This window comes from Rhizopus delemar, genomic scaffold (genome assembly GCF_000149305.1).
Source record: "Rhizopus delemar RA 99-880 supercont3.1 genomic scaffold, whole genome shotgun sequence".
Taxonomy (NCBI): Eukaryota; Fungi; Mucoromycota; class Mucoromycetes; order Mucorales; family Rhizopodaceae; genus Rhizopus; species Rhizopus delemar.
Window position 1 is genome coordinate 3,345,154 of NW_027137827.1, and position 27,564 is coordinate 3,372,717.

General features: G+C 35.5%; 11 protein-coding genes across 11 annotated transcripts; 6 read left to right on the forward strand and 5 right to left on the reverse strand.

Annotated features, from left to right (window-relative positions):
* Positions 1-262: 262 nt before the first annotated feature.
* RO3G_01302 (uncharacterized protein) lies at positions 263-814 on the forward strand (the record flags this gene model as incomplete). Its single annotated transcript, XM_067655893.1, has 1 exon — positions 263-814. One exon carries the CDS (start codon positions 263-265, stop codon positions 812-814), a length of 552 nt encoding a protein of 183 aa, XP_067511994.1.
* A 678-nt stretch (positions 815-1,492) lies between these two features.
* Positions 1,493-6,277, reverse strand: RO3G_01303 (uncharacterized protein; the record flags this gene model as incomplete). The annotated part of the gene is made up of 1 exon (XM_067655894.1): positions 1,493-6,277. One exon carries the CDS (start codon positions 6,275-6,277, stop codon positions 1,493-1,495), a length of 4,785 nt encoding a protein of 1,594 aa, XP_067511995.1.
* Positions 6,278-6,855: 578 nt separating this feature from the next.
* Positions 6,856-7,552, reverse strand: RO3G_01304 (uncharacterized protein; the record flags this gene model as incomplete). Its single annotated transcript, XM_067655895.1, has 2 exons — positions 6,856-7,380; positions 7,529-7,552. The coding sequence occupies 2 exons, from the start codon at positions 7,550-7,552 to the stop codon at positions 6,856-6,858; spliced, it is 549 nt and encodes a 182-aa protein (XP_067511996.1).
* Positions 7,553-9,213: 1,661 nt separating this feature from the next.
* Positions 9,214-10,197, reverse strand: RO3G_01305 (uncharacterized protein; the record flags this gene model as incomplete). Its single annotated transcript, XM_067655896.1, has 1 exon — positions 9,214-10,197. The coding sequence occupies one exon, from the start codon at positions 10,195-10,197 to the stop codon at positions 9,214-9,216; it is 984 nt and encodes a 327-aa protein (XP_067511997.1).
* Positions 10,198-11,372: 1,175 nt separating this feature from the next.
* On the forward strand, positions 11,373-11,636 carry RO3G_01306 (uncharacterized protein; the record flags this gene model as incomplete). The annotated part of the gene is made up of 1 exon (XM_067655897.1): positions 11,373-11,636. The coding sequence occupies one exon, from the start codon at positions 11,373-11,375 to the stop codon at positions 11,634-11,636; it is 264 nt and encodes an 87-aa protein (XP_067511998.1).
* A 322-nt stretch (positions 11,637-11,958) lies between these two features.
* Positions 11,959-12,702, forward strand: RO3G_01307 (uncharacterized protein; the record flags this gene model as incomplete). The annotated part of the gene is made up of 3 exons (XM_067655898.1): positions 11,959-12,301; positions 12,397-12,597; positions 12,692-12,702. 3 exons carry the CDS (start codon positions 11,959-11,961, stop codon positions 12,700-12,702), a joined length of 555 nt encoding a protein of 184 aa, XP_067511999.1.
* Positions 12,703-14,866: 2,164 nt separating this feature from the next.
* Positions 14,867-16,069, forward strand: RO3G_01308 (uncharacterized protein; the record flags this gene model as incomplete). The annotated part of the gene is made up of 4 exons (XM_067655899.1): positions 14,867-14,878; positions 15,017-15,352; positions 15,418-15,651; positions 15,743-16,069. 4 exons carry the CDS (start codon positions 14,867-14,869, stop codon positions 16,067-16,069), a joined length of 909 nt encoding a protein of 302 aa, XP_067512000.1.
* A 352-nt stretch (positions 16,070-16,421) lies between these two features.
* RO3G_01309 (uncharacterized protein) lies at positions 16,422-19,503 on the reverse strand (the record flags this gene model as incomplete). Its single annotated transcript, XM_067655900.1, has 4 exons — positions 16,422-18,979; positions 19,041-19,211; positions 19,263-19,299; positions 19,465-19,503. 4 exons carry the CDS (start codon positions 19,501-19,503, stop codon positions 16,422-16,424), a joined length of 2,805 nt encoding a protein of 934 aa, XP_067512001.1.
* Positions 19,504-21,773: 2,270 nt separating this feature from the next.
* RO3G_01310 (uncharacterized protein) lies at positions 21,774-22,726 on the forward strand (the record flags this gene model as incomplete). Its single annotated transcript, XM_067655901.1, has 2 exons — positions 21,774-22,179; positions 22,374-22,726. The coding sequence occupies 2 exons, from the start codon at positions 21,774-21,776 to the stop codon at positions 22,724-22,726; spliced, it is 759 nt and encodes a 252-aa protein (XP_067512002.1).
* Positions 22,727-23,489: 763 nt separating this feature from the next.
* On the forward strand, positions 23,490-24,236 carry RO3G_01311 (uncharacterized protein; the record flags this gene model as incomplete). Its single annotated transcript, XM_067655902.1, has 3 exons — positions 23,490-23,569; positions 23,755-23,963; positions 24,016-24,236. The coding sequence occupies 3 exons, from the start codon at positions 23,490-23,492 to the stop codon at positions 24,234-24,236; spliced, it is 510 nt and encodes a 169-aa protein (XP_067512003.1).
* A 2,466-nt stretch (positions 24,237-26,702) lies between these two features.
* Positions 26,703-27,563, reverse strand: RO3G_01312 (uncharacterized protein; the record flags this gene model as incomplete). The annotated part of the gene is made up of 2 exons (XM_067655903.1): positions 26,703-26,888; positions 27,087-27,563. 2 exons carry the CDS (start codon positions 27,561-27,563, stop codon positions 26,703-26,705), a joined length of 663 nt encoding a protein of 220 aa, XP_067512004.1.
* Between the last annotated feature and the right edge of the window lies 1 nt (position 27,564).

Genomic DNA, 27,564 nt, shown 5'->3' on the forward strand with positions numbered 1-27,564 from the left:
TGAAACGTTATATAGTAATGTTAATGTTGTCAAAAAATAGCAAAAAGTCTAAAAAACAACACGTTATCCTCAACTTGATGATGAAGTCGAAAAGTTTGTTGCAGACATGAACAATAGCAATCTGCCAGTCAATCGAGACTCAATCCTTCGATATGTGAGACATATTGCTCAAGTGAAGTATAGAATCCCTGGAAAAGAAATTTCATTTTCTTCTGGATGGCTTACAAAACTTTTTAAACGAATTGGAGTAAGATCCAGGCCAATGTATGGTGAAAGTGCCTCAGTGGACATCTCTTCTGAAAACATTCAGAACGAATTGAGGAAGATAGAGGAACTTCTTGAGCCATATGATCCTGTAGATATCATGAACTTTGATGAAACAGGCTTATACTACCAGCAACCACCAAGAAGAACCATATGTTCCGAGTCGCTTGGTGGTCTTAAAAAAAGTAAAACTCGTCTGACAGTTGGGTTGCTCTGTAACTCGGATGGGTCTTACAAAGGGCACCCAGTTGTTATCGGACAACACAAGAGCCCCAAGTGTTTTAAAACAAGAGCCAATTTGTTATCCATGACAGCAATTGGAAAAAAACATGAAGTTGAATACCACTATTCTACTAATGCTTGGATGACAAATGAAATTTTCACAGCATACGTGAAAAAGTTAGATGTTGCCTTTGGAAGACAAAATGGAAAAATTGCTCTTCTTTTGGATAATGCATCCGTTCATAAAACAAAAATTCCGCTCAACAACTGTCGTATCCCAACATACTTTAAACATGATTCATATTCAATTTATAAGAAATCAGAGTAATGAATGCTTTACAAAGATTTATTACAGTCTTTTCTCTATTATTCGGTCATAACTAATTCCACTCCTTTAACTCAATGCTGTTATGTTCTGGTAAAGTAAAAGAAATAACAAAGATAAACCAAAAGAATACTTTTTGAGACTGAACTTTATTTAAGACAATCTTAATGTTAAAAGAAATCATTACAAAGTCTACTATTTATATTCTTCTATCAGTTGGCGGGTAAATGAGTAGTTATGAGCGTAGATCCAATAATTGACATGTTTGATTGAATAATGATCACTGAATCGATTATGAAAATTTTTAATTCGTTGTTTTTATAGATCTTGTTGTTCTTTAACTGATCTGGGAGAATTGTTCCGTCTTCATTGAGAGGAAAGATATATTTATATGAAATGCCTCCAGTCAGATCAAAGTTGACTAGGTACCTGATCCATTATTATTCATTTACAGAAATGATGAATAGTAAAGATCATGACTTATTTAGTGTTCATGTTTACTTTATAGAGTGAATCTAATAGTGATAGTTTTATATATAAAAAGAAGAAGAATATACTTTATTTAATAAAGATTTAAATTATTATCTTTTATCAATTTTAATATACTTCTTTTAGTTGTGATTATTCAATGTCCGTTATGATCAGACTCTGTTCTACAACATAATCCCCTCCCAGGTATAACTAATACCGTCTAGATCTTTTAGAATTTATATTGCCATTTACTTTATTACTACTTGTTGTAGAAGAGTGGCTGTTTTCATTAAGATCTGTTCTGGTCTTTCGTTTGCCTGTATGAGAAGTATTTATTAACTTCACGTTATTAGATTTTCCTTTATTATTTTGAAGGTCATATCTATATTTAATATCTTCAGGAACTATACCAACTCTTTGCCAATATTCAGTAATGAATTTAGGATCGGTAAAGTTAGAGGCAGGCTCCCAGGTATCATCGCTCTTATCATAGCCTTTCCATCTGCACTTATAAAGATATTTGCCTTTAAGCTTTTTATGTGCTAAGATGGCTTCTACCTGATAGAATTTATCTGTTGATATAACTTCATCTTGTGAGATGAGTTTTAACGCAGAAGGTGGGTAGTTTTTAGATAACAATTCACCCATTTCATCTTCTAGTACATACGATCCTCCTTGAGTAATTCTTTTTACTTTATAAGGTCCTTCATAGTTAGGATCTAACTTGTTGGTTTTAATATTTACTTTTACCATTACATAGCTATTTTCAGGGATCGTAATTAGTTTATGTGACGCATCAAACTTTTCCTTCTGATTGTTTGTGATTATTTTTGTACGTTCATATATGGCAGGGAATACAATCTCCGTCATTCTTTTTATATTGAGAAGGTGTTGTTTATTTATTTCTTCTTTAGTTGCCTTATTTTTTTCTTTGCTAAAATCTTCAAAGTCATTCATGTTACGAGCGTACATTAAAGTGAAGGGTGGCGTCTTAGTACGTTCATTATGTTTACCATTCAAGTAGAGTTGTGTAGAAGGAACATATAAATCCCAGTCTGCTTTAGCACCCTCGATTTGTTTCTTTATTGCATTTACAGCAGTTTGTACCCAACGTTCACTTACTCCATTAGCTCTGGGATGATAACTAGATATGAGTCTATGGTCATAACCAGCATTTTCAGCAAGTAACTGCATAAGCTCATTTACAAATTCACCACCATTGTCAGATTGGATTACACGTGGAAAACCATAATGCGAGAAGACATCGATTAAAGCTTTTACAATTGTCATAGATTGCTTATCAGGCAAGGGTTTCAATACACAGTAACGTGTAGCAATGTCAACCATAATCAATAAGTAATTGTTGCCATTCAAGGAAGTTTTCATGGGACCAGCTAAATCAATGCCCCAACTATCTCCAGGTAATGTGGCAGTAATGGGTCTTAGAGGATTATAACCCTTTTTGATTATGTTAAATTGTTGGCATGGAATACAACTCTTAACAAGTTCTACGGCTTCATTTTTCAGATTGGACCAATAGATACCTTTACGTTTTAAGGCATGGTAAATTGCATCAGAACCAAAGTGTCCTTTAATATGCTCACGTAGAAGAAGTAGTTTACGTTCTTCTGGATCCGGAGGTGTCATGTATTCACCTTTGTCTTCACTGGGTAGTTTTACTGCTGCTCTATTCAAAAGATGAGGCTTATCCCCTCCCAGTTCATTGACAGGATCTTCAATTTCATATAGACGAGAAAGTGTATCAGGGAGAATATTATCTACACCTGGTAAATGAACGACTTTAAAATCATATTGGAGCAGTGTATCGAACCAATTTATGAGCATAGCGTTAGCAATCTTTTGCGTATGAAGATAAGTGAGTGCCTTATGATCAGTATACAGGGTAAATTTGTTTCCCCATAAATACTTATGGAACCTCTTCAGAGCATATACAACTGCTAATAATTCTCGCTTAGTAGCTGAATAGTTACGTTCACTTTTAGATAAAGTTTTAGCTATCATAGAGATATAATGTACTTTCCCATTTATCTTTTGATACAGAATGACACCTATACCAACGTTAGAGGCATCGGTAGCGACATAGAAAGGTTGATTCATATCAGGGTATGAAAGAATTACATTTTCTAACAATACTTTCTTTAAGTTGTCAAAACATTGTTGGTGCTTATCATTCCATAACTTAATCAATGATTTTTCATTTCTTAACGCATCCAATGGAGCTAATAATGCGGATGCTTTAGGAATATGAGGACGGAAATAATTTATGAGTCCACAGTATCTCATTATATCCTTTCCAGTCTTGGGAACAGGAAATTCTTGCACATTAGCAACTTTACGAAGGTCAAGAGAAACACCTTTAGGAGATATTCTGAAACCAAGTAAATTAATTTTGCGTTGAAAAAATGTACATTTATCAGGATTTAACTTGAGATTTACTTTAGTAAGTTTATCGATTACTTGCTTCAAGTGTTGCTTATGCTCTTCAATGGAAGTAGATGCTACAACTATGTCGTCAACAAAACATTTAGCAAAGGACATGTTTTCTAATGCGATGCTCATAGTTCTCTGCATTACACTGGATACATGCTTTAAACCAAAAGGAGTACCAACAGGTATATACTGTACAGAGTTCCAAGAGAAAGCTAATTTGTGTGCATGCTCTTCATTCATTTTTAAAGAGTTAAAAGCAGATTTAAGGTCCAAAGTGGAATATACAGTTGCTCCTTTCAATTCCTCAAATAATTCAGAAATTTTAGGTAAGGGCATTCTGTCAATTGACTTTAGAAGAGCATTAACATGTCTGGGATCATGGCACACACGGTAACCAGTTACTTCACCCTTAGCATTGGTCTTCTTTACTACAGTCAAAGCTGAGTTCCACTCGGTGTTAGCAGGAGCTCTCTTGATTACACCATTCTCCAGCCATTCATCTATCTGATCTTGTACTATCTTATGATATGCTAAAGGCACAGGATAGGGACGTCGATAAGATGTGACACCTTCAGGAGTTTCAATCGAGACAACAGATTCCGGTATAGTACAAAAGGAACCTTTAGGTATTGCTTGATTTAATTGGATTAATGGTTTAATGTAGTTTAATGCTTGTTGATGTTCATTAGATGAACCAGCGGGGCAGTTCTCTAATTCAGACATCTCATCATCAACTTTATTCAAGAGTTCACTAAAGTCATTGAATTTATGCTCAGGTACTTTGGAATTGTCTAAAGATACTTTACTATCATCCCATTTGTAAGGAAGACCAGTAAGACCAATACCAAGTTTACTCATAAAATCAGTACCAATACTCATATCGTGATCATTTGTTAAATTCATTACTTCAAAGGTATGATTAAAGCTTTTTCCATTACACTTAATGTTTACTTCAGTTAAACCAATTCTCTTAATAGTAGAGTCAGAGTCAGCTAACTTTATGACATTATTATTTTTAGGAGGAATAATTAAAAAATTATTTTGGAAACAAAATTTTTTATTTATAGAGGAAAAATTTGCTCCAGTATCCAAGATTGTGATGGCTTTTCTATTGTTTGCAAGTATAGGAAAAGTTATAGAATTATCATTAGTACTTTTAAAGTCTCGAGTAACTATTAATTCTTTTTCTTTTTTAGACTTACAGTCAAGTGCCATACGGTTGAGAGGGCTGTTTATCTCACATTCATCCTCTTCATCGGATACATTATTTTCAGTTCTTACGGCCATTCGGTTTATATGTACAACATTGTCCTTATTATTGCTATTATTATTCTTAGCATCTAAGAACTCTTTGCACTTATGACCTTGGAACCAATCCTTGCGGCAGTAAGTACATGGCTTGGGCTTATACTTTCCCTTATTTGCCAGAGGTGTCTTGAACTTGTTGGCCAATACTTTATTAGTTCCAAAAGGAGCTTTACTAGTATTACCAGCATTATGAGGTGTACGTTCATCATCGTTCATAGGACGAGCACGTTTATGGGGAGTCTTGGCAGCAAAAGCAGAATCTTCACCAGAGGCAAGTACCAAGTCGATGATTTGAGTTATCGAGCTAGGTAAGCGAGAGCCAAAGTGAGAGGATATCGCTAGTTGCGCGACAGACTTGACAGATGCTTTTAATGAAGCAAAATAGGTAACAGCCAGGAGAGTGCTGTCTTCCATACCAGCTTCACGACGCATCTTTTGGAAACGGTTAGAGTATTCCCTATTACTCTCGTAAGTGCCTTGACACATGGAACCGACTTCAACCATCAGTAAGAACTTGCGGTAAGGGGTGTCGAAATGATCCAAGATCATAGGGCGGACTTGTTTCCAAGAGAGATTCTTTTCGAGCAGTGCTTCCCTGCACCAAGAGACTTGCTCAGGGTTCATGCAGAGCGGCAGCAAACGTTCCCAGTTGGAGTTGAGGGCTTGACCATGAGCGCGCAAGACAGTTTCAAAGGTGTTGCAAAAATCATACGCACTGTCGTAGCACTCAGCCTTCTTTCTCCAAATTGCATCACCTTTTAATTGCAGCGTAGGCAGATCATTTGGTACAACCAGACGAAGATAATGATTACTGGGACCATCAACAGGGGGTTTCACCTCTTCAAACATGGCAGTGAACGACTTGAGAGCCTCCTTTGCTCTATTAACCTTTTCTTCGCACTCTTTGAACTTTTGATGTGCAATAAGAGCGGCAGCAGGATCAGAATCGTCTTCATTCAGAACCATATATTCCATAAAGTGCAATTTGGCGTGGTTCTTGAGATTTTCAATGATTTGGAACTTGCGCTTTATGATATCAGCAGTGGATTCCAGCACTTTAGGAGCAGGTGTAGCAGTATCCGTATCCATAGGGGTAGGTTCAGAAGCGTACTTGCTAGCCATACTTCCTTGAGGTTCGGACAGAGGAGAAGAAAGATCAGAGATGATAGAACCTTCATTTCCAGGGGAGCTAGTGACAACGGGGTCAACCATGGGGTTTTCTTGATCAGTAGACATATTTGCGATAAAGTTTGGAATTCAAAAAGTAAAATGTTATGTTCTGGTAAAGTAAAAGAAATAACAAAGATAAACCAAAAGAATACTTTTTGAGACTGAACTTTATTTAAGACAATCTTAATTGTTAAAAAGAAAACATTACAAAGTCTACTATTTATATTCTTCTATCAATTGACGGGTAAATGAGTAGTTATGAGCGTAGATCCAATCATTGACACGTTTGATTGAATAGTGATCACTGAATCGATTATGAAAATTTTTAATTCGTTGTTTTTATAGATCTTATTGTTCTTTAACTGATCTGGGAGAGTTGTCCCGTCTTCATTGAGAGGAAAGATATATTTATATGAAATGCCTCCAGTCAGATCAAAGTTGACTAGGTACCTGATCCATTATTATTCATTTACAGAAATGATGAATAGTAAAGATCATGACTTATTTAATGTTCATGTTTACTTTATAGAATGAATCTAATAGTGGTAGTTTTATATAAAAAGAAGAAGAATATATTTTATTTAATAAAGATTTAAATTATTATCTTTTATCAATTTTAATATACTTCTTTTAGTTGTGATTATTCAATGTCCGTTATGATCAGACTCTGTTCTACAACAGCAGCGCCATATGCCAGGACCCACTTTCACAGAACCCATAGTGAGACAGATCGTGAGTGCTGAGTGATCGCATCCTTTGACATAAGTGAGGCGTGGATAAGTGGTGAGGTGTTGCATGTCGCTTGTCACCAGGATGAAGTCAATTGTTGAGATAGTACCAAAAGTAGGCAGACAGTGTTGATTGGAGTCGCTGAGAAAGGTGTCGTGCCAGAAGGAGTGCAGCCATTCTTTCCAAGGTTGAAGTAGCTGATGTGTCATAGGGAGGTGGATATTATGGTTAAAATCTCCTAGCAGAACGGTACGTTGTGGGGGCGCATCATCAAAGTGTAGCGTTGATTTGAGAGAGTGAAAGAAAGCGGGGCGATCTGTGTGATACGCAGGAGCATAGAGAACGTAAATAAGAAGAGGATCATACGCTCCTGATGCATCTGTGACTTGAGCGACGAGGAGCCGTCCGTCTACAGAGGACCAGCGTGGTTCAATCGCTAGCTGACGATTAAAAGAGATTAGGCCACAATGGCGAGTCCATGTGGCTGAGTAAGTCTGAAGGCATAATTCAAATTGAGAATGAAAGGCGAATGTATCGGCATGAGTTTCTTGTAAGGCTATAATGTCAGTTTTTAAGGAGCGAATATACAGTGGCCGTCAAAACTGGTCGCATGTTTTCATATTTTGCCTATACGCACTATCTTCTTCTTCATTTCTTAGTCTATAGCAATGAAATATAGTTCATTCGAAAGAGCAAACTCTGGACAATTATATGGTAACACAGAAATCACAGTAGAGCCAGTATACTGGTAGTAATTGGCACTTAAAGTCCGACGGTACATGCGACCAGTTTTGACGGCATTAATAAGTCAACATTTTTACACACTTTATTTAAAAAAATTAATATTTAGCCCAACGACCTTTTGCTTTAATAACTGCAGCACATCTTTTCGGCATACTTTCGATATATTTTTGGCATTCTTCTTTGGAAATGGCATACCAGGTCTGACCTATACGCTCCCATAGCTCATGCATACTAGTTGGTGGTGCCTCATAGCTATGAAATAGCTCTCTCTTTAAATGAGCCCACATATGCTCTATGGGATTTAGGTCTGGTGATTGAGGAGGCCATTCCAATGCTTCAAATTGCTGCTGGTCAATCCATTCTTTCACTACCTCGATGTATGCTTCGGATCATTGTCCTGCTGAAACACCATTTTGGAGGAATCCAAGCCATAACTTTCCATTGTCTTGAGTAAGTCATCTTTTAAGACCTCAAGGTAGCCTTCGCTATTCATACGATGACCTACATCAACTATCCACCCAACTCCTTCCCATGTAATGCAGCTCCAGACAATGATATTGCCGCCTCCATGCTTGACGGTTTGCTGTACATGTCGCGAGTTCAATTCCTCATGGGGTAGTTTCCATGCATAAGCCTTTCCGTCGGATGCAAAACGATTTACTTTAGTCTCATCAGAGAATATGACACGTTTCCAGTCATCCACAGTCCAATGTTGGTGCGATTTGGCCCACTGAAGGCGTTTCACGATGTTTTGGCTGCGTAGCAAAGGTTTTTGAGGCTTGACAAACGCTATAAAGCCAGCTTTTTTAAGAACGCGGCGTACGGTACTGTCACTTACTGACATTCCAAATTCTTCTTTTAGAGCTTTTTGGATCTCTACAGCGTTATTTTTTCTTCCTAAGGTGACTAATCTCCGGATGTAGTTCACCATGCGTTGGCTAATTAGAGATGGGCGACCACCTTCATCAACATTTCCACTCATCTTAAGAGATGAGCGGTACTTCTGAACAGTGGTACGACTAACACCAACTTGTTTTGCTATTTTGCTGTTTGACTTCTTGGATCTCAGCAATGAGTAGATGTTGTTTGCTTTGTCATTTGAAATTGCACGCATGTCGGATCTGCAATGGTATAATGTCTTAATGGAGTGCTGCAATTTAACAAAAAAACACTTACATGTAAATAATATTACGATGAAAGAAGAAAGAGAAGAAAAAAATATGAAAAAATTGCAATTAAGCCACATTTTTGTGACTATATTATGTTACAGTGAGTTAAAAAACCGTTTCAGTAAAATTGAAACTCACACATTTATCCTTTTTTTCAAAAAAGTATCTAGAGTACACGTGTTCTTTTTTATTATGTTATTATATCGCTTTTTTGCAACAAAGCAATGTACATCTCATCTTAATCTATGAAGTACATCTTGAGCAATGGCCATTTTAAAAAAGGCAATGACTGAAACGGTTTTTTAACTAGGTAAAAAAATACTAATATATAGTATTTCCACCCTTAGCTTTTATTACAGCTTAAACTCTAGCCGGCATACTATCAATATATTTACAACAAACATCCCTATCAAATGTTTCCCACTCAATTTTGATTCTTTCCCATAGTTCATGGACACCTCTTGCTCTTTGCTCATATAGAGTTAATTTCAACTTTAAATGTCTCCACATGTGCTCAATTGGGTTCAGGTCAGGCGATTGAGAGGGCCAAGGCAACACTGGGTATCTTGCTTCTTCTTTAAGATAAGTTGTTGTTATCTTGGCAGTGTGTTTTGGATCATTATCGTGCTGAAAAATGAAATCACCATCTCCCAATCGGTAGTAAGCCAGGGTGTCTGCCAGTTCAGTTTTTAGGATATGGATATAATCCGGTGCAGTCATTCTGCCGTCGTATATCTCGCAGATATACCCAACTCCATGGGAAGTCATACAAGCCCACACCATAACGCTTCCTCCTCCATGTTTTACGGTTGGAATTACATGATGAGGCTGTAATGGGCTTCCAGGCAGACTCCAGTAGAATTCAACTCCATCAGAACCCCAAACGTTGATTTTCGATTCGTCAGAGAAGATAACCTTTCTCCAGTCGTCAGTGGTCCAGTATCTATGAGCAAGTGCCCAATCCAAACGTGCTTTCCTGTGTTTTGCTGACAAAAGAGGTACCTTTCTTTTGGGTCGGGCTTTGAATCCTAGGCTTTTTAAGGCGTTTAGGGTGGTGTTATAAGTCAACCTTGGATAAATGGCCTTGAAATAATCGAAAACCTCAACACCAGACTTCAGTCGTCCTAAGATTACCATTCTCTTCATGAGAGACTTGCTTGCTTTAGTTAAGATCGGAGGTCGTCCGCCAGTATTATCGGGTCTTTGGATATTCCATTTTTTGCAATATCGATGAACAGTGGCTTTAGAGAGAGTCAAGCGATCAGCAATTTCTTCATAAGACAAATCGGTATCTAGCAGCACTCTCAAATCATTTTGAGTGTCTTGGGAAATAGAGCGAGTCATTTTTAATAAAGATTGGGTTGAAAATGTTAAATGAAAAAGGACAAAATTTGTTACGCGTTTATTAATAAAATAACGTGTTTATATACTTGTTTTTTTAATAAATGCAAAGCAGAATACTTATCTCCTGGCTTCATGTACATTGCATAAATGAAAAATGAAGTTTGCGTAATTGTTATTGGTATTTATGTTTTTTTGAATGGAGTTAAAAAACCGTTTCAGTGCACCGACTGTAGTAATTGTTTTGCCAAATATGAAATAGAAGACAAAAACTACAAAAAGACGATAGTTGTGAAACTAAAGATTATATATGACTTTATTAATAAAAAATATTGAGGGTATTTATACTTTTTGAATGTCTGGATCTTTACCGCTATTTCAATTGATCGGTTAAAAGAATGATATGGAATATAAGGAAGGATAGTGGATAATCAATAGCCGCTGTCTACTTGACGAATCAAGGGACAATGAAGTAATTAAACTATTGATCTAACGATAATTATAGAATAGGATTGAACTGCCGTTGTTGTAATCAGGTTCCGATATAGTCTTTTAGAACGCTGGTAGGACAACAGGGCAAGATTGGCTATTGCAGAATTCTCACGTTTATTAATAGAGATCTGGTTAGACTATAATTCTGTAGTATCCAAGTTTATCCATGAATGTTCACTTTATTAGTTGTGTGGATACAACAGTAATTTTATAAGATTTAGTGAGCAAATATTGAAAAAGTAATACTATCTCTATATTTTATGATACACCAGGACTAGTGCTTCCATATGATGTATAAAATATAGCATTTTACTAAGTATATCGGTAGTAGTGGTAGCAAAACCATATTTAGGAAGAACACTGAAACGGTTTTTTAACTCACTGTACTTACAAACGCCGTCAAAACTGGTCGCATGTACCGTCGGACTTTAAGTGCCAATTACTACCAGTATACTGGCTCTACTGTGATTTCTGTGTTACCATATAATTGTCCAGAGTTTGCTCTTTCGAATGAACTATATTTCATTGCTATAGACTAAGAAATGAAGAAGAAGATAGTGCGTATAGGCAAAATATGAAAACATGCGACCAGTTTTGACGGCCACTGTATGGTTCGCGCTCTCTCTAAAAACAAGCAAGAAAGCATCAAATCGTTGGTTTTGTAGAACAAGCCATACTCAGTGATAATGGAACGTATTCCAAACCTAAAAAAATCTACCTTAAGCAGATATGCCAACAAGTTTTCTCCTGGTAGAGTAACAGCAAACCCTGGTAGAAAGGCTGTTTTAAGTGTTACCACCAAGTCTTATATACGTAAGCAGATTATTAATGGTACCCTCAAGACTGCGAAGGCTGTTCATAAGTATCTAGTATGCACTGGCTACACTATCAGTTACTCGGGCACCATTAAGGTTATGAAAATGTCATGTTTTGACATGTCAATAAGATAACAGTCTTATCATTCTAAGCTAAATCTTTACAAATGAGTTTGAATAAGAATAGATCCTGATAATTGCCAACTGCCCTGAACAGCCAAGTTTCACTTTCATCTCAACAGTTGATTATTTACATCAGTTTATAAAATTTTTCTTATACATGTCAAATCATATCGGTCGTAACTATCTCTTGTCATTTAATCTCAGGTCTTGCTCAATTAATATAAATAGCCTTGAAATCTTTCTTTAATAAAAGTATTCGACTTTAGAACTATTGTTCGGTCTCGTTAATTCTTCTTTTTCATATTTTAAATACTTAAAAACACTTCAGAAAAGCATGAACTTCCATGCTAAAATAAAGGTAAAAAAGCCTTTATTGACTAAGGTTCAGAAAGCAAGACGACTAGCATGGACGGAAGAGCATAAAAACTGGACAAGCGACGACTGGAGACGTATGGTATTCAGTGATGAAACAAAAGTCAATGTTTATGGCTCAGATGGTTGCAAGTACTTTTGGAGTCGACCTGATGATAAACTTCAACCCCATCATCTCGACTTAACAGTTAAAGGAGGGGGTGGTAGCATTATGGTATGGGGTTGTATTACCTATGACGGACCTGGTTATGCATGCTGGATTAGTGAAGGCACAATGAAGGCTTCTGATTATGTCGGAATACTTGGTACAACTCTTATGGATAGCCTTGAGTACTACGGTTACCATCCTCGGGACATCTATTTCAGCAGGATAACGATCCTAAACGCACGTCTAAACTAGCTAGGCAATGGTTCAAGGACAACAACTTCATGTGTGACCATACCTTCAACTGGCCTTCACAAAGTCCAGATCTAAACCCAATAGAGCACATCTGGCACCACCTTAAGCTCAAGTTAAGTGCCTATGATACTAGGGCAAAAGGTGTGCATGAATTATGGAATCGTGTTGAAAAAGAATGGTGTACTTTTACAGCAGAAGACTGTAGGAGATACATAAATAGTATGCCAGATCGTTGTAGGGCTGTAATTGCTGCGAAACGCGGTCATACAAGATATTAATAAAATAATGCACATAGTGGAAAAATGATTCCAATGTTGGTTTTTGTATTTAGTCTTAATTTTTTCCCGATTGTGTAACAATACAAGCAAAATTTTTTTTCAGTAATTTTAGCTGTAAATGCGCTACAAAATGCATGTTTTTATGAGCCGTTACCGTTTGTAGTTCCAAAGATATAAAGCTTTAAAGTTGCAAATCGAAAACATTGGAACTATTTTTCCACCCACTCTATATATCTTTACAGATATAGTATATACTTTTTTCTAGCTTTTTTTGGTACAAAAATTACATCTCTATTCTGAAAATTCAGTTTCGTATTATTTTACACGATGTTCCACTGTTAAAATACCCGATGTATAATAATTTAGAATATAGGGTTTGGGTGCAGTGTCCGAATCGAGTTGAGTTTATCAGCCAGATTTACCAGTCACCTATCAAAAATGTCGTTGTAAACAATGGAACCAACCAATAGTAAATTAGAATAGACAGTAAAATAGACTTGAACTTGTGAACAAAGCTGAATCCTTATTTATTACAAAACAATACAACTATTTATATGTTTTCATGATGAGGTCCAGAAATCTCTCGAATTTTCTTAATTGTCCCCGATAGCGGGGTTGCGACGAGAACAGGGTCTCAGGGACATCAGAGCCTTAGTGATGTTCGGTCCGCATAACATGTGCCGTCCGACACTGCACATAATTGCTATATATAGAACAATATATTTGACAGAATATAATCAGATATTTCGAGTTTACGTCAATATATTTACAAATTTCATAAAATATATACTTCGTGTATTTTGCTCTAAATGTTAAGATATGTATGTGGAATACCGTGTTACTTTTGGTGACGCGCCGCTTCTTTGTTCTTTCTACGATGATACACAAACATAACACCTTTCTATTGGACCTTACATGCTTGCGTTTTTCTTTGATACTACTCCTTTATTGGTTTATTGCCTTTAGTAATACTTCCTTATACGTCTATTTCTCTTGAATATTACTTCTTTACTGGCTTATTGCCTTTTCGCAATACTTTCTTATTGGCTTATTATGATTATATATAACTCTGGATGGTTTATATTAGGAAATAAAATAGGCTTAAAATACGGTATTATTGGTTAAAAATTTAGTTTTATTCGTTTATTTTGGGGCTTTATCGTCATATTGATTATATATTATTAGTTCATTTGTTTATTAAAAATGATACAAAAAGGCGGGAAAAGGAACAAGGGATCGATGGGAATAATGAAACAACACCTTTAAACGGTAGATACCAAAATTTTTTTTTTTCAAAATTGCACTTACCTAGACCTCAGAAGCAGCAAACAATACAATATAGCAGACAAAACAGGCAAAACAAACAAATGCAATGAAGCAGAGTCAAAGAGATCAGAAGCAAAAGAAAGATGAAGGCAGTAGACTAGGCAGTAGGAAAGTAGAATTGAAACTGAATAAAATAAAAGATTAATTACAGTGAAACATGATGTACCCGACTTTCTTACCTTAAACCTCTTTAAAAACTAGAAGACGATATCAAGGAGTTCAAACAGCTTCAGAATCAAGCTTAGAAAACTAAATTTGAATGTTAATAAAGACAATGAAAATTTAGAAACTTACGTACCACATAAACAGATACAGAAAGGACCCAAGAACTTATAATAGCCATAAGTATATCTATGAATTTTTAATAAAGTACATTAGAAAAAAAAATTTTTAAAAAAAAGAACAACTTACCTGGGATAACAAATCAAAAAAAAGAAAGAAAGAAAAGAAAAGATTGATCTGAGACATCAATCCTTTTATAGATTTTTTGATTTGTATAGAACTGAGTTTACAATTGAACGCAATAGTATTTAAGGTGTGTTCAACTTCAACGTTAAGTTTCTTTACTTTTTCTTCAAAGTACCTTATAACATTATGTCTGACCGTATTATCGAATTCAACCCTGCTCCTGTCAATGCTCGTGGCTCTAATGAGATATTTGCAGATAAAAATTTGAGAATTAAAAGGAGATAGTACTTGAAAACTAGTGAATGAGTCTCTATGTAACCTCTTTATTAGATTTCAAGACGAGAGAGAGAACCCATTTAATCAAACTACGCCTTTATATAGGAAATAAAATTATTCAGGGACCGAAGTGTGCTCAAGGTCAATTTTAGTATTGAACTTGAATAATATAAATATTGTATATGGTTAATATTGTAAATGAGTCTTAGAGAATATGTAATATATAATATTATGTATTCAGTACTTGTTATTTTTTATATAAGATTTGAGTAATCTCATACGAATAATAAGTATTTAATGGGGTAAATACGACATCTAACTCTGCTGGGCAGCCAATTGCTCTTCCTTCCCGTGCTGTTGTTCCTGAGTTTGTGTCAAGTGATGGTATTCTTGATAGCTTTGCCTATCCTAGACCTGGTTACCCCCCTATGACCAATGTCCAGAAGCGAATGCGTGAAGCTGAAGATGTTGGGCGTGATGAAGCTTCTCTTTCCTTCTCCATTTATCTGGATATGAGAAAGGAAATTGACACTTTGAAGGAGATGTTAAGAAAAGAGCAGGAAGAAAAGCGTGCCTTGCAAGTGGCATTTGCCAAGGTCAAAGAAGCCTACAGCGAGCTTGAACAAGAATCCAGCAAAAGTGCAAAACCAATTGCAACAGCGATTAAGGTAAGATTATTAATAATTTAAATTTAAACAAGTGTAATAATTACTTTTTTTTTCTTTAATTTTAGGATGCTGTGAGGAATCATTACAATGATTTACCTCCGTCATCTAAGTACGATCTCAGCAAGCCTCTAAAGTCTGTTGAGAATCAAAAAGTACTTAAGCTGTTGCAAGAGTATGTCAATAGCCATTATGCGTACAAGCATACCAATGGCCGCGATTTGCGGAAATACCTTGAAAGGCAGTATTATACCAAGAAAGCTGGTATGGCTGGAGAGGAGGTTGGTGTTGTCGACGAGTTCGTAAAGAAAAGAAAGGCTGCTAAAACGACTCGAAAAAACAACGTAAGGACAATAAAGGCTATTGCTATTTTATAATTGATTTTTTTTTTAGAAAATCAAAACACGGAAAGCAATGTATGAGCAGCACAAGGATCAAGGCGTTTACAACAACTATCCGAACTGCGAGTACTTGCTTCAACAGCAGTACATGTCTGAAGAAGAAGACATGTATAATAGCGATACAATGGATAAGGTAGAGGAAGTTCTTCTGGAGCAAAATCCAGATAGAACAACTCCTTTTACCGAAAAGGAACGCATGTCTGTCTTGTGTACAAAAACCATTGATTATTTTGAAGTTCGTGTACCAAAGTACAGATCACCAGCAGTAAGTTTAATTAATATCTTTTTAAGCGCAATCAACTCATTATCCAATATTTAGTGCACTGAATTCTTCAAGCTGTTGGATGATCAGATAGCAAGTGACAGGGCCAAGAGACAAAGGACTGGAACCAGCAACATTCAGTCTCTTCCTCGCATTCGAAGAGAATGTTCGCTGCCTGTTCCTGACTTCGTCAGAAAAGAAAATATAACTGAAGAGAGTATCGCTTGGGCTTTTGATTCTGAAATGCAGTTGGATGAAGACGACTTCCAGTTTTAAAAAAAATTATAAAATGAACAAAAAAAAATAAAAAGAAATGCGGTGTTTGGATTTTTTAAATTTTAATTTTTTTTTTTTACTTTTACTTTTTTTATTTTACTTTATTTTTTTATTTTTTTATTTTTTTTACTTTTTACAAACCAATGGTTTTTCTTGGGAGAGGTAAAAAGACAACATGATTATCAGGATAACCTTGCTTCATAGCAACACAAGTAAAGATACGCGATACTGGAAGAATACAGTCTGAACCAGATGGTCGAAAAGAGTTGTGGTAGTACGCGGCACCAAGACATTCAAATCCTCGAAAAGGATGAAGAGGAGCGTTATACCAACGTACAAAAGCAAAGAGGTGTTCATCAAAAGCATTTGGGGCAAAGACCCGACCATTTGGAATTATAGTTTTCTTCATTTGAAGCTGATGGCTAAAATAATACTGAACTTCACCAATTCGCATCTCAGCCTCTTTTCCAGGAATAGTAGGATTACAAGCGACTTCAATATAGCAACCACGAGTAGTACGCGATGCTTTTGATCGATACGTTTGCCCAAGAATTTCGATTTCAGCGAAAACAGAAATATCGGGAAGTACCATTGTAGACAAGTCATCGTGGTCTTCTGGAATAAGCGCACTTGCGAATGTTCGATCAGTATATACAAGTCTGTAAAAGGCAAGAAGGTAACCATAATGGGCTTGAGTCAATCTATTAACACTAACTTTGTGTCTAGCAGAAGCTTGTGTATCAGGAGGTAGAATTTCAGCACCAGTGAAGGTATCATTCAAACGTAGAGGAGCACTGACAAATAAGCTGAAATCAAAGCTGGTTGAAACAGATGAAGCAACAAGGGAATCAGAAGGCGTTGGTGACAAATAGACAAAGGAAGACATCATCACTGGATTCTGTTTAATTCCTTGTGGTAAGTTACGGATGTAGTCACCATAGTGTACAACAGAAAGGAACTTCTTCATGTATGTAACTTCGAATGCTGTTTTGTAGTTTACCGTCATCTTCTTAATGTCACCATTAAGTCTTTCAAAGCCATACAACCAAAATGCATAGATTGGACCAAAGTCTTGAATGGAGTCCTTCAAATGTAGATGAAGATGCATATTTGGAGTAACCATTTCTGGACCATACAATTCAGCAACACCAAGGACAAACTCATGGAATAGCTTGTGTGCTATCGTGGCTTCATTTTGGGTAATGCATGGACGACATACGATATGACAGGCCTGTACAAACTTTGCCCAGTTTTCTTTATGACGGACTGGAAGACGAGACTTGAGCAAAAGAGGAGAAAGAGCAAGACACCAGGTTCTCCATTCATCAGCCTTTAAGTCAGAGAAATCGCTGGCAATTTTCTGATTGATTGGCGTGTATTGTGCTGGCAATATAATATCATTTGCTTCTTTTTGCATTTCTTTCAAGTCAGCATCAGTCAGGTATAATTCATGGGTAAGGTCACAAATAGTTGTACGCCATATTTTAACCATTTTCTTTGCTGTTCCAAGGAAAAGACCATGCATAGGATCAATGGCAGTACAACGAACAAGATCAAGATATTCCAAATCATGTAAGGCAGAGAACCGAGTACCAAACTTCTGTTCCAAGTCGGCTCTTTTTCTCTTGGTGGTTGCTTCTTTCCAATTTTTTGCATGATAACGGTTTTCAATATTGGTACGAAGTGACCAAGCATCAATATCTTCAAGACCAAAAGAAAAATCACGTTGAAGATGAGTATTATAACGAGCAGGAAATGCTGTTGAGCACTTGTTACAAGGTACAGTGGCATTGAATGAAGTAAACCCACTAACCTTTCGGCTAGCAGGAATATCGCAAGCAATCAAGAACAGAGCAGCACGAACTGGGACAGGCACGTTAGGAGATTCAGCCGTACAGGTAAAGAAGTCATCGTAGTAAAGTTCCTTCAGATCATTTACCAAAACTTGTAAATAGTTGTTGATTTGTGTGTCCTTGGGTTCTTTGGGACCAGGAATAACACAAACCAAGATGATATTTTCTTTTTTATATCGGATGGATCTTGGAAGGTTATTTATTGTCAAGTAGACAGCACCAACAGAATACACGGTTCTTTTTGAAGATTGAAACCAATCGACATTCAAAGTGAATAGGAGAGATCTAGCTTGACTGGTAAATACATTACCATCTCTATCTTTGAATTCATTCCAAAGTTGACCATCATAGATATCATACATGGTGTTGTTATGACGAGTACGATAGCGCCATGCTTCTATTGCTGATTCAAAGCCTGGTCGAGAGAACATCACAGTCAAGGCATACTTGATGGAATTGAATGCAGAGACCTTGTTGGCGTACATTTTGCTTGCACCAATCGTAGCAGGCTTGAAGAGTGGGGCATTACATGTGATGCGAAATTCAGAAAAGGTGCACTTCGAATCACAGTGTACTTCTTCAGGCTGGTACAGGGTATGGCATTCAGGACAGACAACAAGGCGAAACATACCTTTGTAGGTATAGTCAATTCCAACAGCATTTCGAAGAGTGTCCAACTTGGTAGGGAAGATTGGTTCATAATGTAAGAGGACAACAAGATCATTAGCAAATTTCATAACTATTTCCGCAGCATATTCAGAAATGAAAAACAGCTGGAAATACGTCAAGAAAATTGCTATGAAAGCAACAACATCACTTTGGAATCCTTCAAGTTTAACTAAACGTTTGACAAAGTAAGTATTTTATATTTTATTAAAACAATTCTAGAAGGTTTTTACCTTTGGGCACATTGAATTCGACAACATCCATACAACTAGAGGCATCATCTTCATCATTTTCAATGACTTGCCAATTAGAAAAGTCTTCATCACCATTATTCTCAGAATCATTTTCACTTGATGGAATCACTTCATTATTGGTGTTAACTTCTGGAATTATTTCTGATTCACCTGTTTATATGATGCGTTAGCAAAAAAACTATCTTAATGTAAGTAACAAACCTTTAACAGCTTCTTTCTTTCTATGGCGAGCAAGAGTCTATTGCGTAACAAATTGGTACTTGCCTGCTTCTCCTCCAGAGCATTGGGCGCAGTAACAATGGAATTTGTATGGGCTTGAAGAATACATTATAAATACAATAAAGAACTTGCGTTACTAATTATATACTGTTTGATTTACAACAACAATTGATGTTATTTATACTTTTTGAATATGTAAATTTTTACCGCTATTTCTATTCATCGGTTAAAATAATGATACAAAGAGAATGGGAAGATTCAGGAAAGATAATGGATAAATATGACATGTTGTCTTCTTGACGAATCAATCAATGATGATGTGAGTTGTTTATTGATTTAACAATATTTATCAAATAGGATTACATTGATGTACCGTTCTTAAAAACAGGTCCCGATGTGATTCTTAAAATACCGATATGAACAACAGATCAAAGGTAATTATTGCAGAAGTCTCATATTTATTTATAGAGATATGGTTTTACTGTAAATCAATGATATTAAATTTATTCATGAGTACTTATTTTTTTGTATGAATACAATAACAGTTTTTATGCATTGATATGTCGCTTTATGAACTCCTTATATACAACTCCAAAATCAAAGAATAAGAATCTTTAACAAATTTCAATTGATGTTGCTATATTACGACATCATACAATTGCGACTAAATAATAATACATTTTTCATCGAGTAAAATCAATTCAACTTTTCTGTTAAAAGATTTGAATCTTTTCCCGTCATATTCAGTACTATATTGATTGGCTTACTTAACTGCACTACTTTCCCAAAAAAAAAAAAAAAAAAAAAAAAAAAAAAAGAAGAAGAAAAAGAAAAAGAAAAAGAAAAAGAAAAAAGACAAAGTGATGATATTCTTAAAGTTGGGACAAAAAGCACATAAATTAGCATAGATACATTGAATAAGAAATTGAAATTAGCAAACAAAGGTAAATGAATTAACACATTTCTAATTGACATCTCAGTTAGATTTTTTTTTCTTGGTTGAAAAAAAACATTTCCAATTTCAGTGCAATTTCTAAAACCGCTTTCTAAAACCCAAAGTAAATCTTTGTATACTCTATGAATAAAACAAGGATCCTGTATGTAGGCTTTGTTCAACTTAAGGCAATTTGTAAAAGTAGGTATTCGTTTGAAATGTCATTTTTAACATTCTTTTTTTTTAACATGCAAGTAATTCCAACATTGCTTTTTTTCACATGCAAGTAATTCTGACATTGCAATTCTTTAATTTCAACATTACTTTTTTTTTTTTTTTCTAAATCTCTTAAGATGTTCTATTTTATTTCTTTAACAATAGCTCTTTTTTATAGTCTCTGCTATAAGGAATCTCAAAACATGTAAATTCGTTTGATGTTAATAATTATTGTTTCTTTTTGCAGTTAAAAATAAAAATGACTACCAAACCCATTCCTCCTTATTTTCTGCTTAGCTTTAGTCGTTTAAACATTGCCTTATCATCTGTGGTAGAAGCTATTTTCCTTGTGGTCAAAAAAAGGAAAATTGTATTTCTTTTTTTTTTCTTTTTTCCTTGTTCATTTTTATTTTATCTCTTATTTAACATTTGCATTTATTACTTCCTATGATATATTCTGTTGTTCCAATTGTAATCAATTAATTTTACTCTTCGTTGGATAAAATCATTGAGCCTATGTTCCCTTTCGCAACTTAAGAAATGTTATTCTTTATCTTTTCAGTGTAAACAAACAATTTTTTTTATCTTTTTTTTTTGGGTACATAAACTAAGCATACTTTTCTTTTTTCTTTTTTTGCAGTATAGCAAATTCAGTATGCTTGATAAGAGAACGTCGCAACTCAAATAGTTATATGTCCGAGCTTACAATCCAATAGATATACTTTATTGGCCTTTGTTGAAATTAAAAAATCATACACTGGTTTTGAAAATTTTTCATTTTCCCAATTTAAAAGTTGCCATGGATTCATGTAGTACAAAAGAGACAAAAAAATTTTTACAAGAAATACAATTTCATTTTATTCAGTATGCAGAGTGTAAACATATATACAGTAGCGGACAAAACTGGTGCACAAAAATTAAAATCAGCATTGCATCTCCGCTATATGTCTGCGACATTTGTGGCATATACCATCTGAAAGGCAGTCTAAAATATGCATTATGCTAGGTAAACCGGAACTGTGCCGGACATCCTTCAGGAATAAGGTCATTTTTAGTGATTTTTTGAATATTTCAATTTTCGCCAAAAATGTAGTACTTGTCTAGCCTTCTTTCAAATCTACCCATTTCTTTCTAGTTTGCTGTAAAATTTTATAATACACTAGTGCATTCCAATAGCTTTTAAAAAATATATAAACCCTTGCCTAATTTGTATCTCTCTATGAATTTCACTTCTTATTTTTACCCTATCCATTTTAACAAAGTACCAGCACTCTATGCCCAAAAAAATCAGCAACGATAAAAGAGAAGCTGTGAAATCTGGAATACGCTCAGGTCGTACGACAATGGATATTTCTAGAACAACAGGAGTCTCTAAATGGACGATCAACAGGATAAGAAAGGAAGAAAAGAACATCAAGGCTCGTAACCGTGGTGGTCGACCGGTCGTAGTTAAAAAAATAACTAATGCAATCATCCGTCTAAAGTTTCGACAAGGACTCTTACGCACAGCTTCTGATGCTCAGCTCTTTTTGAGGTCCTTAGGATACAGTATTAGCAAACGGTCGGTCAGAAGGCTTCTTAGAAAGATAGGCTTCAAGTCTGGAATTAAGAAGTACAAGCCTTTCATCAGCTATACAAACCAGAAAAAGCGATTGAAGTGGTGTCGCGACAAAGCATCATGGACTGTGGAGGACTGGAAGTCTGTGATCTTCAGCGATGAGACCAAAATCAATGTTTGGGGTGCCGATGGTATACGCTACTATTGGAAGCAAGTCGATCAACCTTGGCGATCCTTTCATGTTAATCAAACAATGAAGCATGGCGGCGGATCTGTTAGCTTTGGGGCTGTATTACATCTCGAGGACCAGGATATGCTTATCGAGTATATGATGGCACAATGAATTCAAAATTATGCACCCATATTTTGTCTACTACGTATCAAGAAAGCCTAGCATATTATGGTTTGAAACATTGTGATGTTTTGTTTCAACATGACAATGACCCAAAGCACAAGTCAAGGCATACCACTAACTGGTTATCTGATAATGGGATATCGGTATTAAAAGATTGGCCGCCACACAGTCCCGATCTAAATCCTATTGAATATGTTTGGCGACAGTTAAAGTCAAAGCTGTCTCAATACGATACCACACCAAGAAGCATGGACGATCTCTGGAAAAGAATCGATAAAGATTGGAACTCTTTTACTGAAAGTGATATGCAGCCATACTATGAAAGCATGCCAAAACGAATTGCTGCTGTTATCAAAAGACGAGGCAATTATACGAACTTTTAGGTTTTAATCACTTTTATGGTTTTTTTTAAAAATATCTATTCTTATAAATAAAGGCTTGGTTCTCCCTCATTTTTGGCAATGCAATGATTAAACTTTGCACAATTTGCAACATTTAGTACGCCTTCCATCTGATATAGTTTCATAGATATTGCAACTGTAATGAGCAAGTAATGGTAGCTTATAGCTGAAAAAAAGTTTTGTGCACCAGTTTTGTCCGCTACTGTATATCTTTACAGATATAGTATATACTTTTTTCTAGCTTTTTTTTGGTACAAAAATTACATCTCTATTCTGAAAATTCAATTTCGTATTATTTTACACGATGTTTCACTGTTAAAATACCCGATGTATAATAATTTAGAATATAGGGTTTGGGTGCAGTGTCCAAAAACCAAATATTGTATGACAAAAAGGCTTGCGAAAGGAGAATCGGCAAATCAACATTTGTGGTTATTGGGTTATGCTAATGGCTTCTCATTCTAAAGGCGTTGGTTCGATTCCCTTTAGACGCTCCGCAAACATAGTCTACTTTTTGCATTATTTTTGGGTCTAAGTAACTTATTATTTTTTTTGGAAATATCAAAAGTTTTCGGAAAAATTTTATCGGTTCTGTATGGTAAAACGAATTACCGTTGCGGAGATGCTGCCTATCTATCGGCTGATTTCGGACAGATAACAAAACATGTAAAAAAATATAAAAAGGCCTGTTATTTCTGTTTTTTTTTTCTTTCCTTCATCTTTTTATCAGTTTTATCAATCTCCAATGTCTTCTAACGCTGCTAACAACATGCCAACTCTTGCATACATCGCTGAAAGAACTATGACGGCTGAATGTACATTGAAGTAAGTTTATTTTTTAAGTGGGAGGGAAAATAACTAAAGGCAACTGGTAAAAGTTACTTGAAGGAGAACGGTGCCTTTTTTTCATCGCGCAAGTGTAAGGAAGGCTCCGAAATGCGCTTGAACCAGTCCAGCAGGGATGGATTCTTTTGGCGATGCGGCTCAACCACCTGTGCGTGCGGTCGTAGCCGTATTTCTTACCTGGATGGATCCTTCTTTCAAGGTCGCAAGTCAATTATCCATCAAACACTGTTAGTAGTGTATCTCTTTCTGCTGCAAGTTCCAAACGGAACAATATCTACCATGACTGGACTTAGCCTGCCAACTGTCCGCAGCATTGTCAAAGATATCTATCAAGTAATGGAGGCAGATCTTCGAATTGAAGATGTTCAAGTTGGTACGTGATGCTTTGTTGATATCAGAGTATGTAATTAATTAGTCATACTTAGGTGGGGTTGGCAGTGATGGACAGCCAATTGTTGTTGAAATAGATGAGAGCAAATTTGGTAAAAGAAAGTACAATAAGGGAAAGAGGGTAGACGGTGTTTGGGTTGTTGGAGGTGTAGAGCGCACGCCCAAACGTAAGGTGTTCTTGCTGACGGTACCTAACCGCAACCAAAATACCTTGAAGCTCATAATCGATACTTTTGCTAAGGATGGTAACATTTGAAATATGTATATACTTGATGATCAGTGCACCTAACCCTTGTTTACAGGCTCACTTGTCATGGTAGACTGCTGGAAAGGCCATAAGGGGATTGACAGCGATCCAAGCTGAAATTTAGTTGTTCAAACGGTCAATCACTCCAAAACATTTCGCGATCCAAAGACAGGTGCCTGCACTAACACAATAGAAGGTACATACTTGTGTAGATCATAGAATTCTTAAGCAATGCTAACAACCTGCTATTAGGTACTTGGAATGGTATCAAACGAGGAGTGACCAGCCGTCATCGCACAGCATCGATGATGCCATGGAAATTAGTGGAATTCATCTGGCGAAGAAAACATGCTGGCAATTACTGGAAGGCAATGCTTGCTTGTTTTTCGCAAGTGTCGTTCACCAGAGCAGGCATTGCCGACCAAGGTCCATTGGTATCGTTGCTCACAACCGTCTTTAAAGATGCCACTGGTGATCAGGGCGATGAAGAACCATTTATTTTTATCTCAGATGACGATTCCAATAGCGAATCTGATGAAAGTGATACCTCAGCACCTAGTACGCCCGTAAAAAAACTCCGAAGTGCTTAAAATAAATAAAGAAATTTTTCATTGATAACTATAAAAATCAGGGCCTATAGCGCCTGTTTTCTTTCCTAATTATTTCTCGCATATTACCTTTTTTGGAAATTAATGTTACATCGTCTAAAAATAGATAACCAAGGCTTCCGAATGATGTATAGCATACGTCTGTACGCTCAATTTTAGCGCCGCTATAGGCTTCCAAAGAGATGGACGGTAAATCTTTCATTTAGCCGCGAAAGTCCTCGCCTTCATAGCCATAGAATTCGATTAGTTTAGGACGGTACCCTTGAATTTGGTTGCTGCTTTGCACCAACGCGATAGGTTCTGTCGTTGCCATTGTTGATAGTAAGTGTTTTGATATTGTTGATTCGATTTTGATTAAGTTCTTTTGATCAGTTCGATAGATTTCTTGATTTGTTGATTTATTTCCCTCGTAGTGACCACCAAATGTAACTTGTTAGTACTTGGGACTTGGCTTGTGTTAAAGTGATGTAGATTTGTTTAAATTGAGGTTTGAAGTCTTGAATGACTTGAGTTTAGGTAACTTGATTGAACGTTTAACAGTTCTTTAGAGTAAATTGTCTTTGAGTAGTGACCACCAGATCTTTTTAGATCAATAAGGTTAAGAATAAGATTGTTTGATAAACGATAAAAATAAAAGGGAACTTTCTTGATTTGTGATAACTCGGGTATCAGATCAGAAAGAATAAGTAAAAATAAAAAGAAAAGAAAGGGTTATTGTGATCCAATAAGAAAAGATTGCTTTTTAAGCGTAAGAAGATTTGATTTATTGAATTGGATTGGATTGGATAATGTTATTTTGTTTAAAAATATTCATCTTATTTATATAAAAATTGGCGTGGCTTATTGTTTGTGTTGTTTGACATCTATGTCGAACGACATCAATGTCGCTGGACATCAAAATTATTCTTGTGATCAGCATTGTTCTCTTGATCTAAAATTTCATCATTTGTGCTACAACATAACCCAAAAGGAGAATAAAACATATTGTGATGATTGGATTGTGTAAGGTTTTTGTAGTATAAATAGGTTTGTACTGAATAAGTCTTGATATAAGATCAAAGATTTTGATTCCAAAAAGAGTAATAAATTGAATATAAGTTCGCTTGTAATAAGTGACCGCCAGATCTTGTTAAGTAGATCAAACTGTTTTGAGTAAAGTAAAATAAAAAGATAATATAATAGGGATTACAATGAAGTGTATATGCTTCAAGGGACTTCTTGTTCTTGATGTTAAGTAAAATAAAAGAAAAATAAAAGAGGTTTACTTTGAATGATATTTATTTGAAATAATCAAAAAGTAAAATGAAATAAGTAAAAAGTAAGTAGAAACAAGGTATGTGAAAACAAAAGTAAGTAAGAACAAAAGTAAGTAAGTAAAGTATATGTTTTTGGTTTTTCTGATTATATGCTGTTTTTGATGATTTTATGGATATTCTATATTTTTTTGTATTTTTCTGGATTTATCTGTATTCATACGTATTTGTTTGTATGTTCCTGGATTTAAACTAATTGGAGAGAGAAAAGTCGAATGCTGCCAAAGTTTGCTGCATTGTGTTGTTATTTTGTAGTATGGTTGGTTTAGTTTGAGTGTTTTAGAGAAGTTTTTCTTGAAATTTTTAAAGTAAGGTACTGTAGTGACCACCAGATCTTTTAATTAAGATCAAATAAAGGTAAAGGTAAAAAAAATAAAGGGTTCAGGAACTTTTATGAGAAGGTTGCCTGTTTATTGAATAAAATATATAAAATAAAATGTGAGTAGAACTGTACTGTCCTTTTTCTTCATCTAAATAGTTGGGATATTTATATTGCAACTTTAACGTTTTTGTTGTAATGGCCTTAAGAGTTTAGAAGTAAATTTGACTTTTCTTTAGAGTTTAAAAGAATTTGAGATCAAAGATTTGTGTTTAAATGAATAAATTTGGTTTGCTTGTAGTAAGTGACCACCAGATCTTGTATTGTAGATCAAACAGTAAAAGGTAATAAAGAGTTTTCTTGATAAGAGAATATAAAAGTGATACGATGAAGATAATTTGACTTCAAAGGACTTGACTTGCTTGAGTTATAAAATAAAAATAAAGAGTTTTGATAAAGAGGAACTCGATGTTTATTTGAATAAAAGATATTTTTTAAAAGTGAAGTTCAGTCAAATTATAAGAGGGGATATTTATATGATTATTATATTTTTTTTTTTGTTTATCTTTAGGGACTGAGGTCCCTCCTTCGACTGAGTCCTTTCTTCAGCAAAAGTTACACCAACTGCGTCACAGATCCCCCCACCAAGAGAAGAACCGACCTCGGTTTGAGACATCAACTGACCCCATTGATCGTGATTTTTCATTTTGGTGACAAGAGTACGGTAGACGGTGCAATTTGGAAGAATAGTCTTGAGTTGATTATACTTTGCTGTTTCATATAAATAAATGTCACGCTGGTTGTTTCCAGGTCTTTTGAATTTCAAGTGTGCCCATTCAGTTACATTTTGTGCAAAGCTTTTAGCCACAATTTCTTTTTGACGATTAATCATTGCTTGCTGTTCCAATAATGAACGATACTGTTCATAATACTCGGACATACATAATTCATAGAACCATGAATCGTCGGTAATGCTCTGGTTGTTTTGAATCAAAGGCTCATCCAAGATAACTTCATTGTTCTCTTGTTCATTTTCTTCATCATCATTCATGCTTGCTTCTTGCTGTTCCATGATTTCAGATTCGATTCGAGCCATA